Here is a 20,390-nt window from a genome sequence, read left to right on the forward strand (position 1 = left end):
AAGAGCCAGATTAGAAAAAGATTTTGGCCCTGATTATCATGTTTTTAATGTGGAGAAAACTCCATTAACTTTACAAGAAGCTTTGGCATCTCCTGACTCTGTTTTTTAGAATGAGGCTGTAAATGATGAGATGGAATCATTATTATCCAATAAAACTTGGGTATTAGTAGATTTACCACCAGGTTGTAAAACTATTGGCTGTAAATGGATTTGAGAAAAAAACTTAAATCAGATGGAACTATTGATAAATATTAAGCAAGGCTTGTTGTAAAATGTTTTAAACAACAAGCAGATCTTCACTTTTTTGATACATTTTCTCCTGTTACTAGAGTTACATCCATTAGATTATTAATTGCAGTGGCTGCAATTTATGATCTAAAAATTCATCAAATGAATGTTAAAACAGCTTTTTTAAATGGAGACCTGGGTGAAAAAATCTATATGGATCAACTTAAGGGTTTTGTGGAACCCAGTCAAGAAAGCAAAGTGTGCAAGCTAGTTAAATCCCTATATGGCTTAAAACAGGTCCCTAAACAGTGGCATGAGAAATTTGATTCCTGCATGATTGAGAATGACAATAAAACGAATGAATGTGATAAATGCATTTACTATAAATCTGAAAAAAATTCACATGTCATTATTAGCTTCTATGTGGATGATCTACTTATATTTGGCTCTAATTTGCATATCATCGTGGAAACTAAAAATATGCTTAGTAGTCATTTTGATATGAAAGATCTTGGTGAGGCTAATTATATTTTGGGAATGAAAATTACCAAAACCTGTGATAGTATATTTCTTGATCAGTTGCATTACGTTGAGAAAATTTTGAGAAAATATAACTTTTATAACTGCAAGCATGTTCTTACTCCTTTTGATCCTCATGTGCATTTATTTCCTGTTGAAAATGATAAGGATGTAATTAATCAAAAGGAATATGCTAGTATGATTGGTAGCTTGCGTTATGCGACTGATTGTACTAGACCTGACATTGCCTATGCAGGTGGAGTACTTAGCAAGTTTACTAGCAAGCCTGACAGTGATCACTGGCTAGCCATTGAGCGTATTATGAAATATTTATCTGGTACCATAAAATATGGCTTGTTTTATAATAAGTATCCTGCAGTACTTGAAGGTTACAGTGATGCCGATTGGAATACCTTGTCAGGTGATTCATTATCAATCACTGGTTACTTATTTACATTGGGAGGCGGTGCTATAAGTTGGAAATCAAAAAAACAAACCATTATTGCTAATTCAACAATGGAGGCTGAGCTTATTGCTTTAGCTACAGCTAGTGAAGAAGCAAATTGGTTAAGAGATTTGTTAAATGAAATCTCTTGTTGGGAAAAACCGATTCCACCTATATTAATTCATTGTGATAGCACCGCAGCAATTGGTTGAGTTAATAACCGTTATTATAACGGTAAATCCAGACCTATCAGAAGAAAATACAGTACTGTGAGATCTTATATGAATAATGACATTATAAATGTGGATTATATTAAATCTGGTGATAATCTTGCAGATCCATTAACTAAGGCCTTAGCAAGAGATAGAGTCTGGAATACATCGAGGGGGATGGGGTTAAAGCCCATTGAATATAGCAGGAGCCATGTATGAGGATACTCAACCCAAGAACCAGAGATCCTGTAATTGGGTTCAATGAGAAAAACGATCATATGATGGCCATGAGAAATGCATTAAATTACTTTTTTCCTATCCCTATGATGTAAGTGCATTTATCCTGTAACGTTGTAGAGGTTGAGTTATTTAAAAACTCTTAATGAATTTTTGTAGATCTTATTGAGTGGGGTGTCATAGTTACAGGAGCACCCTTGACAGAATTCACCTATGTGAGTGTGGTAGTGGGGTCGCTACCTATGAGATTTGGGCTAATTCTTAAACACACTCATGAATCCTAGGATCGCACAAGGCCGTAATGTGCTAGCTTTTAAAGCTTTTGTGAACGCTTGGAATATTATGTGTGTGCAATAATTATTTATTTCCCTTAAGTAGTCATAGTTCAATGTTGAGCATACTATTGGCTCTGGAGTAGATATTATTGTTTCACTAATGGAGGTTCAATGCAGAGCACACCTACCATGATGCATAATATCCTTATTTGCCTAATAATCTCAGTTTTTGTTACCTATAATATTAAAATAGGTGGAGAAATGTTAGCAGGTATTTTAATATTATAATTTGTTATAAGATGGCTTTCCTTTTCTTTCCCTCTAAGTTATCCAAGGTCTTGGCCAAGTCTTGGTCTTGGTCCACCATGCTTATCCATCAAAGTCTTCATCCTTCCAAGGTAAACTTCCTAAGGTCTTGGTCTTAGTCTCTAATCTTATCCAAGTCTTCATTCATTTTCTTATCCACCAAGATAGGCTCTTATATATATAGTGAACTTATGTCCTATCTAGAGATATATACACGAGAGGTGAAGAAGTTTTGGGTTGCTTTTGTTATGTCTAATGTGAGATTATCAGGCAAATAAAAAGGGTGTGTGTGATAAAGCTTTGGGTTCAACCAATCGTGCAGTATTGGTTAACTATACGACTTAGTCGGGCTGTTGTATCCTGGGAGGGACAAGTCAAGGTTTTTTCTGCTGCACCGGTGTGAGGCTTTGCCTAATCGCAGAGGGTTTGAATCTCCTTAAAGAGAGCGAATTTCCCGCGCCTCAGCCCTTATATTAATTGTTGTAACTTTTATTTTGTATATTTTCTGGTGTTTTATTTGTAAGTATCACCTACAATTTCTATGGAAGATTTATCTGCTATACTTTGCTCAGAGGCTATTCACATTGAGGGGAAACTAAAGCAAGTAGCAGACTTAACTGTTGCCTATGCAACAATGAAAGATTCTAACTCTTCAAAGGGATTTCAAGCTTATTAACATAGTAGAGGTTCTCGATATGAGTCTAGGGTTTCTAATAGAGGAAATCGATTTTCTCAAGGTCGATCCTCCACTTTTCGAGGCAGATCACAAGGAAGAGGCAAATCCAGTTATGGAGTTAGCTGTCAGATTTGTGGAAAGAATAATCATTCTGCTATTGATTGTTGGCATCGAATGGATCTGCAATTTTAACCTTCCATCCCTCACCAATCCTCATCCTCACAATAGTCACCTACCTCATCCGTTCCTCATCAATCTAGGGCTTTTCTTGCCTCCATGTCTGATGATGGTGTTTTTCATAGTTCTACTCCTTGGTTTCTCAATTCTGCAGCATCAGACCATATCACTTATGATCTACATCACCTCAACTCTTATCAACCATATCATGGCAATGATCATGTAACTATTGGTAATGACACTTCTCTTCCCATTCATAATACTGGCCAAGGTATTCTTCCTACTCCCCATCATTCTTTTCGTTTGAACAAGGTTTTACACGTTCCTCACATTTCTACTAATCTTGTTTCTGTACAAAAATTGGCTCAAGATAATAATTGTTCCATTATCTTTGATCATAATTCTTTTTCTATTCAGGACAATAGTTCCAAGGCCATTCTCCGTAAAGGTTTTCATGCTAACGGTCTTTACCAGTTTTTTAATCATTCATCCCATGCTCCTCATCATGCTTTGCACAGCCTCACATCTTCTTCCACCGCATCTGCTGATATTTGGCATAAAAGATTGGGGCATCCCTCTACTTTTAAGTTTCATTTGCTTAAGAGCATTTTACCTTTGTCCTCTAATAAAACATCACTTTAATGTGTTGATTGTGCCATGTCTAAATGTCATCGCCTTCCTTTTAAGTTGTCTAATTCCTCTGTAAACACTCCATTGGCTTTAATTCATAGTGACATTTGGGGTCCTTTTACGCATGTTGCTTCTACTTTCAAATACTATGTTGTATTTATAGATGATTTTAGTCGATTTACTTGGATCTATCCTCTATGCTTTAAAAATGAGGTTTATGCTAAATTTTTGGAATTCAAGGTTTTTGTGGAAAAACAGTTTGGATATCCTCTTAAAATCTTACGGACTGATGGAGGTGGTGAATTTGTTAACTCTTCCATGGACAATTTTATGCAATCTCATGGCATTCATCATCAACACTCCTGTCCCCATACACCATCTCAAATGGTGTTGCCGAAAGGAAGCATTTCCACATCACAAAAACAGCCATTGCTTTACTCCATCAGTCTTCTCTTTCTCTTACCTATTGGTTTGATGTTGTGGCTGCTGCCACCTATTTGATTAATCGGTTGCCTAGTACTGCACTTTCCAACTGTTCTCTTTTTGAAAAATTATTTCAAAAACCACATGATTATTCTCATTTGAAGTTATTTGGTTGCCTTTGTGATCCTTGGCTCAAACCATATTCTCCTCATAAATTACCACCCAAATCTATTGCTTGTGTATTTTTGGGTTATCATCCCAGTGTTAAAGGTTATTGGTGTCTGAATCCCCTTACAGGTAAAATTGTGCTTTCTAGGCATGTCACATTTCAAGAAACTGTTTTTCCATATGTATTTTATTTTTTTATTTTTTCTGGTCCTTCTGCCTCTTCTTGTTCTCAGTTGCAGACTTTCTTCTAGCCCAGTGCACTCTCATCTCAGCTATTGCCTAGGCAGTCTATGTCCTCTCCACCACTGCAGCTTATGCCTTCTTCAGTTCAGCACCCTCTGTCAGTACCACCTGTGCAGCCTCTCTCTTCTTCTCCAGTGCAGCCTAGGCCTTCTACTTTTATGTCTTAGCCTTCTCCTATCCTTATTAACTCCTTGTCAGTTGTTTTACCTCTTCCTCTCCCTCATTCTCTTAACACACATCCCATGTAGACCAGGTCTAAAACCAAACCTCTCTGCCCTACTACTTCTTCTAGTTCTTCTCCAAATGCTTCTACTGAGCCTTGTTCCACTAAAGCATCCTTATATTCTCCTGTTTGGTTTAAAGCCATGTTGGATGAATATTGTGCCCTCCAACATCAAGGTACCTTCTAAGCAAGCTATTGGTTGCAAATGGGTTTTCAAACTCAAACGCAATTCTGAATGGACAATTGCCAGACACAAAGCTCGACTTGTCGCTAAAGGTTTTCTTCAACAATATGGTGTTGATTTTCAAGATATCTTTAGTCCTGTGGCCAAACAACCTACTATTCAGATTCTTCTATGCTTGGCTTTGCATTATGATTGGCCTATCAAGCAGCTCGATATCTCGAATGCCTTTTTGCATGGCAAATTAGAAGAGGAAGTTATATGGAACAACCCCCTGGTTTTGTCAATCCCTCTCAGCCATCTCTTGTCTGTAAGCTTCACAAAGCTCTCTATGGACTGAAACAGGCCCCAAGGGCTTGGTATTCCACCTTTTCCTCATTTCTTCTCTCTTAAGGCTTCATCAACAGCACCTGTGACACCTCTTTGTTTGTCCACAATGCTGGCTCTTCTCTCACCTATATTCGGATCTATGTGGATGACATTTTATTTACTGGCACTAGTGAGTCCTTTATTGAATCTCTTTTGACTCATATGTTTCATGCCTTTTCTATGAAAGAGCTTGGGGATGTGTCATATTTTCTAGGCATTTCTGTTCAGCCCACTTCTCCTGGTTTCTTTCTCAATCAACACAAATATGCTACTAACCTTCTCCGCAAGGCTGGCATGGTGGATTGTAAGCCGTGTGCTACTCCAGTTTCTCTCAAAGTCTCCATCTCTGAGTCTGATTCCCTTACTTTCTCTAATCCTTTTCTATATCAGAGTATTGTCGATGCTCTCCAATATCTTACCATCACAAGGCCTGAATTATGATATGCTGTTAACCAGGCTTGTCAGTTTATGCACGCACCCACTACGGGCCATTTTGCTATTGTTAAGCAAATCTTACGCTATATAAAGGGTACTCTCTCTCATGGTCTTGTCTTCACTTCCAGTTCTTTTCAGCTCAATGCTTATACTGATTCTAATTGGGCTGGCGATCTCGTCGACCGACGGTCTACCTCCGGGTATTGCATCTTTCTCGGTGACAATCTTATCTCTTGGTCCTCCAAGAAGCAGTCCACTGTGTCTTGGTCTTCTACTGAGGTTGAGTACCGATCTCTTGCCCACACCACTGCAGAACTCACATGGCTGCAAATGCTTCTTGTAGAGTTTTGCATTCCTCAGTCCTCTGTTCCCGTTCTTTGGTGTGACAACATGTCTGCTCTTGCTCTTGCTACCAATCCAGTTTTTCATCACCGCTCCAAGCATCTAGAAGTTGATTGCCATTTCGTTCGTGAGAAGGTTACTGCTCATAAGTTGTTCCTCAAGCATGTTCCCACCTCCCATCAACTCGCGGACATATTCACCAAACCTTTGTCTACTGCTAGATTTTCTTTCCTTACTTCCAAGTGGATGGTTGCTGCTTCACCCATCAACTTGCGAGGGCCTGATAAGGAGAAGACTTCATCTGATATATCTGAGGGTTCATCATAAGTCCATGGACTGCTGTACCAGAGAAGTCTATTTGTTTGTAACTAATTTGTCACGCCCCAAACCCGCCCCTAAAAGTTTGGGCATGACCTATTCCGAAACGGACATGTAACCTGGTAACATAACATACGGGGCCTTATCGGAAGCACGAAAAAATGGAAATAATGAAACAAATAAACTCCATTGAGCTACTTCTACATGCCAGGATCTCATTCATCACATGCATTATAGTGGATAGATAAAGTTCCAACTATAACCCAGAGCATATACATACACATTTACAATGCCAGCCCCATGATTGGGCGTATAAAAAAAAAAATGAACATGAAAGTATATACAACAACCTTAGAGGGACACCCATAAGCAAGTCAACATCTTAACAACTTGACAAAATGAATGGCTTATACAGTGCCTGGACATACGAAGGTTGACAAAAGAAAACGGACGTCTTGGCTAGGACTGACCACCTGGTTGCTGACCTACAGAAACAGACATAATAGAGAGTGAGCCGGGCTCAGTGAATAGTAATACATAAATAAAATGATGCTTAACTTGAAACATAATACATGTCAATGTAATAGTCTGATTCTGTGCTAAGTACATAACGGCCTTAGGCCCAATCTTGCAACATAAACTTGATGGCTATAAGCCCTTGAAACTTGTTTGACCTTGTAGTATATTCAAACTTGTAACATATACTTGAAACATACCTCAGCATACTTGAACTTGTAACATACTGGAAACATACCTAAAACATACTTGAACATCATTCATTAAGTCAAATGGAACATATTATAACTGGAGCGTTTCTTGTTGTGTCATGTCATTATCATACGCTTAACAATAAGAGACTAATTCACATTCTCATAAGAGTCACATAATAATGCTAAACTTGGCACTTATATCGTAGATTCCGAATAACTTCCAATTCATAAGCAACATAGCAACATAACTTCAAATTCATATGGATACACATAGCTACTCTTATATTTACTCAGAATCTATTCTTCAAGAATGAACATAAATTCTTTTGGGTAAATGACTTAATTCACGTGCTCTATTAATCAATAGTATACACCGTTGTTCAATCGTTCTTATATGTTAACATAGTTGCCTTGCCTTGTAATTAATAGAGTCCTAATGGTAACCGTTACATCATTCCCACGAGTCGACATAATTAACATAAAGTTAGCAGGACAAAGTAAGCACATTTTCATTAGATTACAGATGACTTTATCGGTTTCACAATTCCACAGTTCGGCCCTTTGGCTGAGGGGTTCACACATTCACAATAGCCTTTAGGTTTCATAGATTCACAACTTAGCACATCGGCCTTCGGCCCTTTGGACTCACAAGTTCACAAGTTTGGCCCTTGGCCTCATAGCTTCATAATTTCACAAATGGCCCCTGGCCACATAGGTTCATAGTTCACAAATGGCCCCTGGCCACATAAATTCACAAGTCGGCCCTTGGCCTCATAAATTCACAAGTTCACAAGTTTGGCCCTTGGCCTCATAGCTTCATAATTTCACAAATGGCCCCTGGCCACATAGGTTCATACTTCACAAATGGCCCCTGGCCACATAGGTTCATAGTTCACAAATGGCCCCTGGCCACATAAATTCACATATACATAAATTAGCTTTTGGGTTTCATAGGTTCACAATTCGGCTCTTGGCTTCATAGTTTTACAATTCACAACTCGGAAATTCATACTTCACAAATGGCCCTCGGCCACATCGTTTCATATTTCACAAGTTGGTGATCCATACTTCACAAATTCGAGATGCATATTTCACAAATCCTTTTTGATGTTTCCATAATTTCACAATGTTCCTCATATAGCATACACCTTTGGTGTTTCCATAATTTCACAATATTTACGTAGCATACATAACATACATGTCAACATAATTCTTATGACGAAGATCATAACGTCGATAACAATAATCATTAATGGTTAAAGATACATCGAAGTACTACTACTCACAGTGCTACAACGAAGTGCTTGGCCCTCCTGAAGTATGCCCTGTACACATATATAACTTAGTCATTAGTTCTCTTTCCTTCCTTTATTATTCTTCACAAGCCTACCATTATCCATCCATTATACCACAATTTCCTCCATCTCAATATATCTATATATAGAATAGAAGATTACCATTCTTACAAACACAATATGGAATTTTTAATCAATCACTTCGATTTCAAGATAGAAAGGAATTGTATGGACATCTTCCATATTTTTCCAAAAATAAATCATTCTCTTGATTTTAATAACTAAGCAAGCCCACAAGTATTTAGCAAAATAATTTGGGATTAACCCATTTTGGAAAACTCTATATTTTAGGTCACAAAAATCAAAGTCAACATAGTCAATACCATCTCACATAATCACTACAATTCAACATAAGCAACATGATTCAACTCAACATCATTAGATATAATTCAACATAATTCAAGAGAAATTCTTAAATTCCATTTCAACATTCCAAAACCAAGTTCATATCATTCATACCATTAATAGATTATTTCCCCAATTTTCCCTTCACATGCTAGCATGAATTCCAATATTCATAATAAAGTTCATTCGCAAATTTTAAACATAATTTTCAAACATTTCCAAATTCTAATTAAACTTGAACACATATAATTCAATACCTTAATTTCATTATGCTACTTTCAATTTGGGCCAAATCATTGGGTATCATCATTACTCAACCTAGGGTTTCAAGAAAAATGAGGATTTTTAACAAAAATTCACACTTCTTAAATTACCACTTTTAATTCCAATTTTCCCAATGATTCTACATCTAGGATTCACAATTCATCATTTTAACCCACCAATTTAACTCCCAACATCTTCAAACCATAAAACCCCAAATCTCATACTATACACTACAAGCTCTAAACATGGAAATTATGTATTTAGATAATAAAATGTCACAAATCTATCTATGGATATAAGTATTGAAGAGTATTCAAACCATTACCTCAATAATCAAGCAAAGAAGTGAGCTTGAGAAGAAGCCTTCACAAATCCAAGTTCTAATCGGGTAAAAACATTGATCCTTCCTTGTTCTCCATCCTTGATGCCAAAAACCATGGTGGATCATGAGCAAAGTAATGGAATTCAAGGATTTGGGGCTACGGTTTCGGATATGGAAGAGGGGAGAAGAAGAGAGGAAAAGAAATTGCAAGAAATGGCCCCAAAATCCCGTTTTTAGAGCTGCTGTCCCGCACAGGCCGCACGTGCGGCGCTATTCCCCGCACGTGCAGCTCTGCTTCCAGCACAGATGTGAAAATTTCAAATGGGTATAACTCTCTCATCGGGACTCCGTTCTAGGTCGTTCTTGTGTCCAAATCGAAGCCCCGGAAATAAGATTTCCAATGGTTCTAACCTCACATTCAAATTCAAAGTGTGGAAAAAGAAAAGGACAAATGAATGACGGCTGATCGTAGATTAACTATTCGAATTAAATTCGTTGGTCCAATCTTACTTTACCATCATACCACCACCTCAAACAATAACCCAAAATAAGGTAAGAACATTCCAAATACACTATTAAGAATGTCAAAAATGAGCCCATGCTCGAGCGGAGGGTAAAAAAAAAAATTTCAAGCCGATACAATAAAGGTCGCCATAACTCAGCAGATAATTCTTTAATTCCGATAGATATAGTTGAATTAAAACACATTAAACCCTAATTAAATAAGGATGACTTTCTATACGCATTTTGGGGTCATTACATAATTAGTAACAATTTAGATTAGCCTAACTGTTAGTTGGTTAGGAGAGGTTAGGGCTTGTATATATATACACAACACAGCAGATATAGGGCTGTAATAATATTGATTGAATTGATTCAACATTTGTTTCAGTTAATACATTGCACATACACACTATTGTTGTGCTGAGATAAAACATTGCACATACGTACGTAAATTGACCTAACGTTGTGTGGGTCAAAGTGCACCACTAGTTCTTTTTCTACGTACAACAGTATGGAGGATGTGTTGAGAATATGGTATTTTTCATGAAAAACACTAGACTTCTTTCATGGCCTATAAATAGATTCTCAAGCTAAAGGAGTGTTCAGCGTCATCGACCAAATGATCAGTCAAGTGCATAGTTGCATTACCGGGGAACTACGCTTTTGGCAGGCGGCCACTTGACTATGCGTGATTAATTTCGTAAGGCAGAAATGTAATGTCTTTGCCAAAGGAGATTTGCCCGTCAATTCACCTGTGCAATCTTCTAGATACAAATACTCTCACCTTACATCTACCAACCCAAGGTAAGACTTCCTCAATTAATGTCGATAATATTTTTGTTGAACAGCTAATGTAGTTAATATTATAAACATTGTCTCATTTTCTACTACTGAAATGCTTTATTTAATAGTATCACTATTTTTATTGTGTTAGTTAATGTCATATTATTTTTAATTTTTGGCTTTCCTTATATTATACTTCAAAACCAAACATACGATTCTTTGTAGAGATCTGATTTCCCGTCATACACCTCCAATTTTGACATTGAGAACTTCTTAAGAAACTTTATAGTATTCATCCAAATAGGAAGTTGATATATCATAGCTAAATTTGCCTCCTACAATTGATTTTTTTTTTTTTTTTGGTTAATGGGTAAAAATAATTATATATAAAACGTCATTGAATTAGTCACAAGTATATAACCATTCTATCAATCACAATAATCACAAAATATTATCCACTATTAGGGAAGTCGAATTCAAGACCACAACCACATTGGTATCAACAATTAATTTCATAGTTGGCATCTTACACATTAGGTATTTATGTCATAATTCAATTTATAATAATGATACATATTCAAAAAAATGTTTAAAATTTAAAATGAATCGATGAAATATTACGAGTGTTTCCAACACCACACCAAGTTCAAATCTACACTATAAATTAGGGGTGCAACTCGGGCGGGCTCAACCCGAGCAACCCGAGTCCAGCCCGAGTTTTTTTAGGGCTTGGGCAACTATATCTTGTAATCTGGACGGGCTTGGGCAGATTTTTGATGCCCGAATTGCAATTCGGGCCGGGCTTGGGCAGAACCAATGGCCAACCCGAGCAACCCGAACCCGAATTCAATTTAATATATTATATAAATTATATAATATATAATATATAATATATATATAATTTAATAAATTATGTAATATATATAAATTAAGTAAAAGAGTTAGTCTTAATTTTTATTTTTATTTTTTTTTTGGTTAGTCTTCTATTAAGTAAAAGAGTTAGTCTTAATTTTTATTTTTTATTTTTTTTTGGTTAGTTTTCTACCATTAGATTAGCATCTTTTATGTCTACCCTTAGATCTACCTACAGGTTTCTGAACTCGGGCAATTCGGGCAATTCGGGCAACCCGAGTTCAAAATACAAAGCTTGGGCCGGGCTTGGGCAACAATGTTCGGGTTCATGGTCGGGCTTGGGCGGGCTTGGGCAGTGCCAAATACAATTCGGGTCGGGCTTGGGCAGACCCCCAACCCGCCCGAACCCGCCCGAGTTGCACCCCTACTATAAATTCAAGTTATAAACATTTTTTTGTGGATAATTTTTCCCTCTTTCTATTTAACAAAAGTCGTTGGACTACTCTTTAACATATACATACACAATTTCTAAATCCCTCAAGGGCACACTTCTCTAAGTTAAAAAAAAAAAAATTGTAAGATTTATATTGGTTTGTAAAAAATATATTAAAAAAATGCAAAGTTATAAAACTTTTTTTTTTTTTTTTTTTAATTTCGGTCTGAACTCCTCCCAAATTCTCAATCTGTCAAGGGCACACTTCTAGTGGATGGGCCTTCTGAGCTGGGCTGTGACTGGATCGGCCCAAACAAAATATGGGCTTTGCCAAAAAGGCCTACACCCACTTTAGGTTTGAATGAGAGAATTTTTTGCCGTTGAAACTAATTAAAGAATGGAAAACATCTATTTAATTTAATATTTGATTAACCATGTCATTTGCAAATCTTAATATTTCATGAACCAAAGTCAGATATAACTTCACTTTGTTTATGATTTCCCAAATTAAGAATAATTAAAAAGAGACTCTAGCTAGGCCATGACCAAAGTCACCCTTAGGTTTGGTAATGTCTTTATTTATAGCTTTTGTTTATCTTTACAAAAGCTTTGAAAATTGTAAATAAATATTTTTTGTGTCCAATTCATTTTCAAATATTTATAGAATTTACTAAATTTATGTAATAAAAAAAAAATTCATTTGTTTCTTACTCTCCTACTTCCTTTAAGTGCTATCAACTGTCCACCACCACTACTAGTCATTACATTCATGCCATCTCTTACCACTTGCAATGACTTCTCTAGCCACCACCTCCTATTAGCCACCACTTCCAGCGGGCCAAAAATCACCTCCTCCTACTAGCAACCCCTTTCAACTACTACCTTTTATCAACAACCATCTTCAGCCAACACTTCTGATGGTCAGAAATCACCTTTTGCCGCCATTTCTAAGCCCTTAGTAACCAACTCCGGTCATTATCGTTAGTTGACAATCACCCCTCACTTATTTTCAAAATAAATTTGTAAAATGTAGATAGGAGACAATCTGTGTTCCTTTACAAAATTCTCTTACCCTTATTTGAATAATTTTTTCAATAAAATGGGTCCCCAAAAAGATAAAAATGAAAAACAAGACACTTTTTCCTAATCCAAAATGCTTTTCATTAAATTTAAAAAAAAAAATTTAATATTTATCTTTTAAAATAAAAAGTAAATTATATTTTACACTCATACACTTTATGCCAAATTTCATTTTAATTTCCCGTTTTTCAAATATAATAATTAATTCATAATCAAAGTTTGATTTTAATTTTTTGAGTAAATTATCAATAGGTCTTAATAGTTTGACTTAATTCTTATTAGGTCCTATTGAAAAAAAGTTCTAATAAAATCGTTATTAAAAATAATTTTTTGTGAAGATTTTTTTCATATGTCGCTAAAAATTGACAATTAATGTTTTTTTTTTTTGTTATGGTTTTTATTAATTATCTCTAAAAAAATTTTTTTTCGTGATATTTTTCTGTGACAAATTTTTAAACTGTCGCTAATATTTGAAAATTAATAAAAAAAATTTGTGACTATTTTTTTAAGCCGTCACTAAAACTTATAATAAGTGACATTTTTTGTGATAATTTTCAAACTGTCTCTGAAAATTAATAATTAGTAACGTTTTTTAATAGCGTTTGATGAAAAATGCCATTAATTGTCATAAAATCTATTGGACAATAAGTCCATCTATTAGGACCTATATGTAAGTCGCCTTAATTTTTTTTAAAAAAATTAGGAGTAAGCTCCTCTCCAGTTGGATTTTCCAATTAGAAGGTATTGTTGAGTCTTTGTGGACCGACCACAGAGTCTGCATCGATAATCCGTATTGTTCATTATATAGGGCTCGTCGAGTACTTTATCCTTATAAAAAATTACTTTAATCGGATATCAATTGACACTTGATCGGATATTATTAATCCACTACCTGCCACCACTTTCCACCATCGTTTTTCGCCACCACCACCCATCACTTTCCACCACTATCTTCCGCCGCCGCCACTCGCCACCACCCATCATCACCACCTGTCACCACTTTCTACGACTGTCTTCCGCCACCACCACCTGTCACCACTTTCCACCACCGTCTTCCGCCACCACCCTTCATCACTGTCTTCTGCCACCACCACCCACCACCTGCCGCTATTACCCATCACCCGCCACCCGCTATCATCATCTTCCGTCACCACCACTCGCCACCACCCAACACTACCGTCTTCCGTCGCCACCCACCCGCCACCACCGTCTTCTGTTGCCACCATCCGCCACCCACTACAAGAAATTAAGGTTTTAAAGACAAATTTTTAGGGACAAAAATAATTTGTCTGCAAAAATTATACTTTTAAGGACAAAATGAAAGAATTTAAAAAAAAATATATTTAATCATATTGTTACATTTTCTAGACAAATTTACTTGGTTATAGAAAGATCAATCACTATTCCCTACCATTTTAATTGGTTGCTAATAAACCCAAATCATATATTATTGTATTTTATATATTAATTTTTGAACTTAATAATCGGGACTATCAAAAAAACAAAAAAGCCAGGTTCATCACTCACTCTCTCCCTCTCTCTCAAATCCCTAAATTCTTTTCATATATCAGGTTTCAAATCCCTAATTTCTTTTCATCACTGTCTACGGATTCGATATTCTGATCTGTGGTTCATCATTGTCTCATAGCATCTCTCTCCGTTGCCGCCTCATCTCTCTCGATTCTCCGATTTCCCGGCGACTCTCCGGTAGCGATTCCGATCAGGTACCATTATATATGTATATACATACATGTATGTATCCGTATAATCGATTTGATATCTCAATTTTAGCCATGTATAGATTCATGTGTTTGTTCAATCAAATTTACCAAATTGAAATATGCAGATCTAAGTAATGATTTTCCATACTTCATCTTCTGGTAGGTAAGAATACCAGAAAGTAAGCGAGCAAAGAGGTTTACATTATTGTGGACTCAAAATTGCATCTAAATCTACCTAAAAACATTTTCGTGTTTGATCTTTAACAGTAGCGTGCAGGACTAGTCTCAAGTTAAATTAGTTCTGTATTGGTGTTGAATAGATAACTCAGAGCTCCTTGTGTTCAGTGATTTGTAATCAAGTGTATTGGTTCAATGAATTGTGACATAATAAAGTGGAAAATAGAAACTACCTGATTTTGCCGGATGAAATCATTTCATTCATTCTTGAAATCCTCTGAATTTGCTGGATGAAATCTTTTTGCACCCCCTCTGTCCTTTAAATTTGCTATATGATTTCATGTCATTGGTTTGGTTACCACAGATTTAAGCAAATTTTGAGGAAGGTTGAAACACAAATTTTGGTTACTAAGAAGAGTAGAGAATGAAAATTTCAGGAACTATATTCATTGTGTGGATTGGGAAATCTCACATGTTTCCCCTTGATACACAGCTCTACACACCTAGTAATCCGCTAAAACTACATCTTTTAGGTGTAAGTCAGTTTCTGTTAACAGAGCAAGGGTACATATATGGGACTTGAGAGCATCATTAATGTGGGATCAAATATACTAGAGACTTGTTTAATATTACTTTTGTAAGCAACCTAAGTTTGATTCATAGTGTTTAGTCACATCTCTACCCACATCTAATTGATTTACTTTAGTGTTTGTTAAAGCTTTACAAAAACTGTATTGTTGACCAAATAATTTTGATTATGGAAAACAACAAAATTTTATCTATGAAGGAACACTATGTGTGTACTATAGTTCTATTATCTATACCCTAACACATGTTTTGATAAGTAATGATATAATTTCATTTACAAGAAGGCCGAAAACAAATTATACATCAAAACCTGATCCGATGTCTTCAAAAGCCAAAACTTTTAATTCTCTAAATAGGCTCTTCCTACAAATGAATGTTCTCTTATTCTGAGCGCCCCAGATTTTCCACGTCAAATCTGAGGCGGCAATACCAAACTCATTGTCATCTCTATAAATATATGTAGTTGGTTTGGTTATATAACCTGTGGATTCAATATTAATAATAATAATATAATTTTTTGCCTGATGGGTTAGAGTTGGGATACCATTTTCCCAAGAAAGAACTTAGTAAAATCATCAGTTAGTTATTTTGTTAAAAAAACAAAGTAAAGAGTTATTGAATAAATTATGCTTTATGTAAAAGTTGCATCTGTCACACTATTATTTTTTACGTTTCTTATACTATTATTATAGAAGTACATTTCGTGCCACAAGCGTTTCAATTGATTTTTATAAGAATCATCGTTAGAAAAATCATGTGGAATAAAGTATGCCGCCAGCCCCCTAGTCATCATGGTTTAAGCTTTTGAGAGTAAGGATGTTTCTAAAATATTAAGATTGTCCATTATCCTCCTTAAAATTTGAAGATACTAATAGCATGTAGATGTTTTATACAGTTACACTTGACTTGAGAAAGTAACTATAAACTTTTTTTTTTTTTAGAATGAAAATATCACTTTGGATGGGTTGGAATTGAAACAAAGCAAAAACTCAACAAAGGCTTATTTCAACCACCTGTGTTAATATAGTAATATAGTAATATTACTATATTGCTTATTTCAACTACCTGTGTTAATTCCCCTTATGCACACAAAGGCTTTTAATTTGGCTCTTTTTATTGCGTTATGAAATTTTATGAAACAATTTTGGCTCGTAATTGCGAATGAGATCATAACTAGTGTTTAAGATCATAATCTAGTATTTGCTATGATGAATATGCTCTGAAATTTGTTGTTCCACGAATATAATAAGATCATAATCTAAACTGTTCCAAGGTTTGTTTTTAAACCTGGGAGTTTCCAAGAGAATGCTTTTTAGTGAGCTCATATAGTTATGGTGCTGAAAGAGAAAAGTAACATTTTAAGTAGTAATTTTCATGATTCCTCAAAAAAAAAAAAAAAAAAAAAAAAAAAAAGAGTTGTAATTTTCAAATATTTCTTTTCATGTGTGCAAAGGCTTTGATAAGTAGTTTGGAAGTAAACTGAATAAAAGAATTGAGAATGCCCATCAATTGCCTTAAAATATAACAGTCATGATGATGAAGGTTTATAGTTTAGGAGGGAACTAGAACTTAAGGTAAAACAGGGCAAATACAGGAGCACACATTTATGTGGTCTGGCTTAAAGCTTATGTCAACGAGTGAAAAACGACAGTGTTTATTGACTCCAATTAGCTTAGATGAACACCTAATGGAATTTAGTAAGTCACATTTATGTAATATGCTTTTTAAGCATTTGCTTCAACTATGAGCATCTCATATTTGCCTCTTTGGATCAAAACTCATTCACAAAAGGTTTAAAAGAACAAAAATTGCGGGTTAAAAATATTAATGTTTTTCACTTTCAGAGATGGAAAATTGGCAACTACATTGCTCGAGGCAAAATGTAATATGAAAACTAGTCTTACCTTTCATGATATGCATATAACAAACTCACTGCTACTATCAGCTCCATTGGTTACTTTTATAGACAAGTTACTTTTATTTATTATACACTTCGAATAAAATACACTTTGAATAAAATCCCTACTCCCTAGCAAACTTCCTTGCTTTAAGAAGTAAATGTGGAGTATTAGGTATGTGATCAACCAATGCTGCTTGAACTTAGTGTTTGCAAAATGGGGATTATATGCTGCATAGGTGGCCACTCTATTTATTTTTTTTTTGTTGATATGACAGTTGCAGATTGTATGCCAACATTGATGTGAATATAATCTTTGGAAAGCTTTACTGTGAATGTCATGTATACGTAGCCAATTGAGGAAGCATGGAGATAAGCTTCCTGGGGAACAGAAAGAAAGGGAAGTGGGGGATGGGGATGTTTGGGAATAATTGGTTTAAGGACCCACTTGTTCCTATCTGTATCAAATCTCAATATTTTGTGCACATCTACATCTTTAATGAAACTGCATTCCTTCGTTTATCAAATTTAACCAATTTAATTTGCAGATTACAGGACAGTCCTGTCCATTATCATTCAAGGGAAGCCCTTACTGGATGGCACCTGAGGTTAGCATGGTTATATAGTCATCATTTGTCTCGCTTTTCTTGACAAAGCTTTCAAGTGATATTTCTAGATTGCATTGCTTGTTCAGGTTATAAAGAATCCAACCGGTTGCAATCTTGCTGTAGATATATGGAGCCTTGGGTGCACAGTTTTGGAGATGGCTACAGGGAAACCACCCTGGAGCCAATATGAAGGGGTTAGTGGATTTGAATGCAACAGGCTAAATTTCTTTCCTTTTTTTTTTTTTTTTTTTTTTTTTTTGTCGCACATAAGCAATGCTGAGTCTCGTATTAGCTAACAATATATCTTGCTGAGTGCTCTTTCATGCTAAAAAATATGTGATTGCTTGACCTTTCTTCTCTTATTATTTCTGGTGAAGGTTGCCGCTTTGTTTAAGATTGGAAACAGCAAGGAACTTCCTGCAATCCCGGAAAATCTCTCAGATGAGGGCAAGGACTTTGTGAGGCTGTGTTTACAGCGCAATCCTTTGCACCGTCCTACAGCCGCTAAGCTTTTGGAGCACCCTTTTGTAAACAATGCTGCAACTTTTGAGAGACCCATTCTAGATTCTGAACCTCCAGAGCCATCACCTACAGTTACAAATGCTTTGAGATCTCTGGTATGAGTGGCTTTTTTTTGCTGTGCCTATGTTATCCTTTACGTTATTTGCAGCTTCTGCTATTATATGCCACTAGTTGCATTCATGCAAATTCTTGGTGGCACAAGCTTTTAGCATTGCACCAAAAGCAATGGCCCATCTCATAAATATAATTTTGAATAAATGAAAAATCTAACTAAATTAATGCTGGGAAATTTAGCAGTGAGGGTAAAGCCTCGCATAGGGAGAATGACCTCTTAAATGAGATACACCAAACTGGTATGTGGTATATCTCCAATTCTATATTTCTTGTAGATGAGAAATGTTTAATAATAAAAGAAACACTTTGTACTCTGACTTATGCATTTAATAATAGGTGAGATGTGGCAAGAATAAGTTGAATCGGGAGAAGTTGAAAGTCCTCCACACTGCTGGCTCAAAGGCCTTCAGAAAAGTGCAATATGATGAGGTATTAATTATAGAATCTATAATTTATGTTTTGTAATTGTAATTGAGCAACATAATCTATATTGAGGTTTAATGTGTGCTATAAATGGCACAGCGAGACCGTGCCACTGGAGAGGAACTTGGACTTGTTGAGTTGTACAAAAAGACGCATTTCAGTGAGAAAAAAGAGGCATGGGTGCATGCTGATGCTGAGATTAGACATGTAAGACATCAATCTTTATGTACTTTCATTCCTTATATCCTTAATAAAATGTGGATGGATACTTAATTTTATCTCAACTAATGAATATTGTAGTACAAGCTTGAAAAGCGGCAAGAGAAAGCTATTGAAGAAGGATCTTTCCCGATATCCTTTTACTTACTCGGCATAATTACACTTTTTATAGGAGTTATTCCTTTTACTTACTGTTCTACAAGGAATTGTTTTCACTGGAGTAATGTTTGTAATTGAACTTCAGATACTACAATCGGCACATTAAATTGCAATTTATTAAATTAATCTATTATTGGATAATTTTTAATTAGTAATCTATTTGAGAGTTTGGCCTATTCTATGCAGGTCCTGCAAGCTTGCGTTGATTTAAAGCTTGGGAGCTCTCTGCTAGATTTTGAATGTCATTTTAACGAAACCATTGAGAAGAAGATGCGATGAGTTGAGTTGAGTTGTTTTGTTATGTAGGTAGATATAATTCTAATAACAATCTGTTCATTGAACAGTTGAATGCTATAAACAATGCTTATAACACTAGCCTTATAAATTGGAAATGATACTTTTGAAATCTCTGTCATATATACAATCAAGATATTACGTACTAATGAATTAGAGCATGGTATTTGTTTGTTATTGAATGCGATGAGCATTTTTTTTTTTTTTTTTTTTTGTGTAGTTGAATTTTAATTTGGAGATGAGTGGATGGTTTGGTGATATATATTTTCTGTTTGGTTGTTGAGAAATCAAGAAAGGAATATAAGTTGATGTTCAAATTAGTATTTTTAGAATAATTGTTACAAAATCAAAAAAAAAAAAAAAAAAAAATTATCAAACTTTTAGAGACCAATTTTAGTTGTCTCAAAAAATATTTAATAAGCTTTTAGCCGCTACTTTTATTTGTCCCAAAAATTAAAACTTTTGACCACCATTTCCCTTTGTCTTAAAAAACTAAAACTTTTACGGACCACTACCATTTGTTCCAAAAAATTAAAACTTTTAGACACCAATTTGTGTTGTCGCAAAAATTAGTTTCTTTGTCTCCATAACTACCACCGTTGCCTTGGACTAT

The 20,390-nt window shown here is 35.4% G+C and overlaps 1 protein-coding gene and 1 long non-coding RNA gene across 4 annotated transcripts; both read left to right on the forward strand.

Annotated features, from left to right (window-relative positions):
- The first annotated feature begins 2,839 nt into the window (after positions 1 to 2,839).
- LOC145798546 (uncharacterized) lies at positions 2,840 to 3,830 on the forward strand. Its single transcript, XR_014339542.1, has 2 exons — positions 2,840 to 3,346; positions 3,493 to 3,830. It is a non-coding gene; the product is annotated as an uncharacterized LOC145798546 (long non-coding RNA).
- A 10,728-nt stretch (positions 3,831 to 14,558) lies between these two features.
- LOC145798547 (mitogen-activated protein kinase kinase kinase YODA-like) lies at positions 14,559 to 19,889 on the forward strand. Of its 3 annotated transcripts, XM_082886544.1 has the most exons (7): positions 14,559 to 14,779; positions 17,987 to 18,046; positions 18,133 to 18,240; positions 18,424 to 18,663; positions 19,019 to 19,111; positions 19,205 to 19,312; positions 19,406 to 19,889. In XM_082886544.1, the coding sequence occupies exons 2-7, from the start codon at positions 18,035 to 18,037 to the stop codon at positions 19,559 to 19,561; spliced, it is 717 nt and encodes a 238-aa protein (XP_082742670.1). In that variant the 5' UTR covers positions 14,559 to 14,779; positions 17,987 to 18,034; the 3' UTR covers positions 19,562 to 19,889. The 3 variants fall into 3 exon arrangements, with proteins under 3 accessions (XP_082742670.1, XP_082742668.1, XP_082742671.1); XM_082886542.1 differs by lacking the exon at positions 14,559 to 14,779 and having other exon boundaries at positions 17,525 to 18,046; XM_082886545.1 differs by lacking the exon at positions 14,559 to 14,779 and having other exon boundaries at positions 17,528 to 18,046; positions 19,670 to 19,889.
- Positions 19,890 to 20,390: the final 501 nt, after the last annotated feature.

Source organism: Camellia sinensis, chromosome 9 (assembly GCF_055761805.1).
Source record: "Camellia sinensis isolate YWXY chromosome 9, ASM5576180v1, whole genome shotgun sequence".
Lineage (NCBI taxonomy): Eukaryota > Viridiplantae > Streptophyta > Magnoliopsida > Ericales > Theaceae > Camellia > Camellia sinensis.

Excerpts from the sequence above, each read along its gene's own strand:
- LOC145798547 (XM_082886544.1), top strand. Across the intron at positions 18,241-18,423 it reads CCTGGAGCCAATATGAAGGG|GTTGCCGCTTTGTTTAAGAT; the intron begins GTTAGTGGATTT and ends TTTCTGGTGAAG. Across the intron at positions 19,313-19,405 it reads CTGATGCTGAGATTAGACAT|TACAAGCTTGAAAAGCGGCA; the intron begins GTAAGACATCAA and ends TGAATATTGTAG.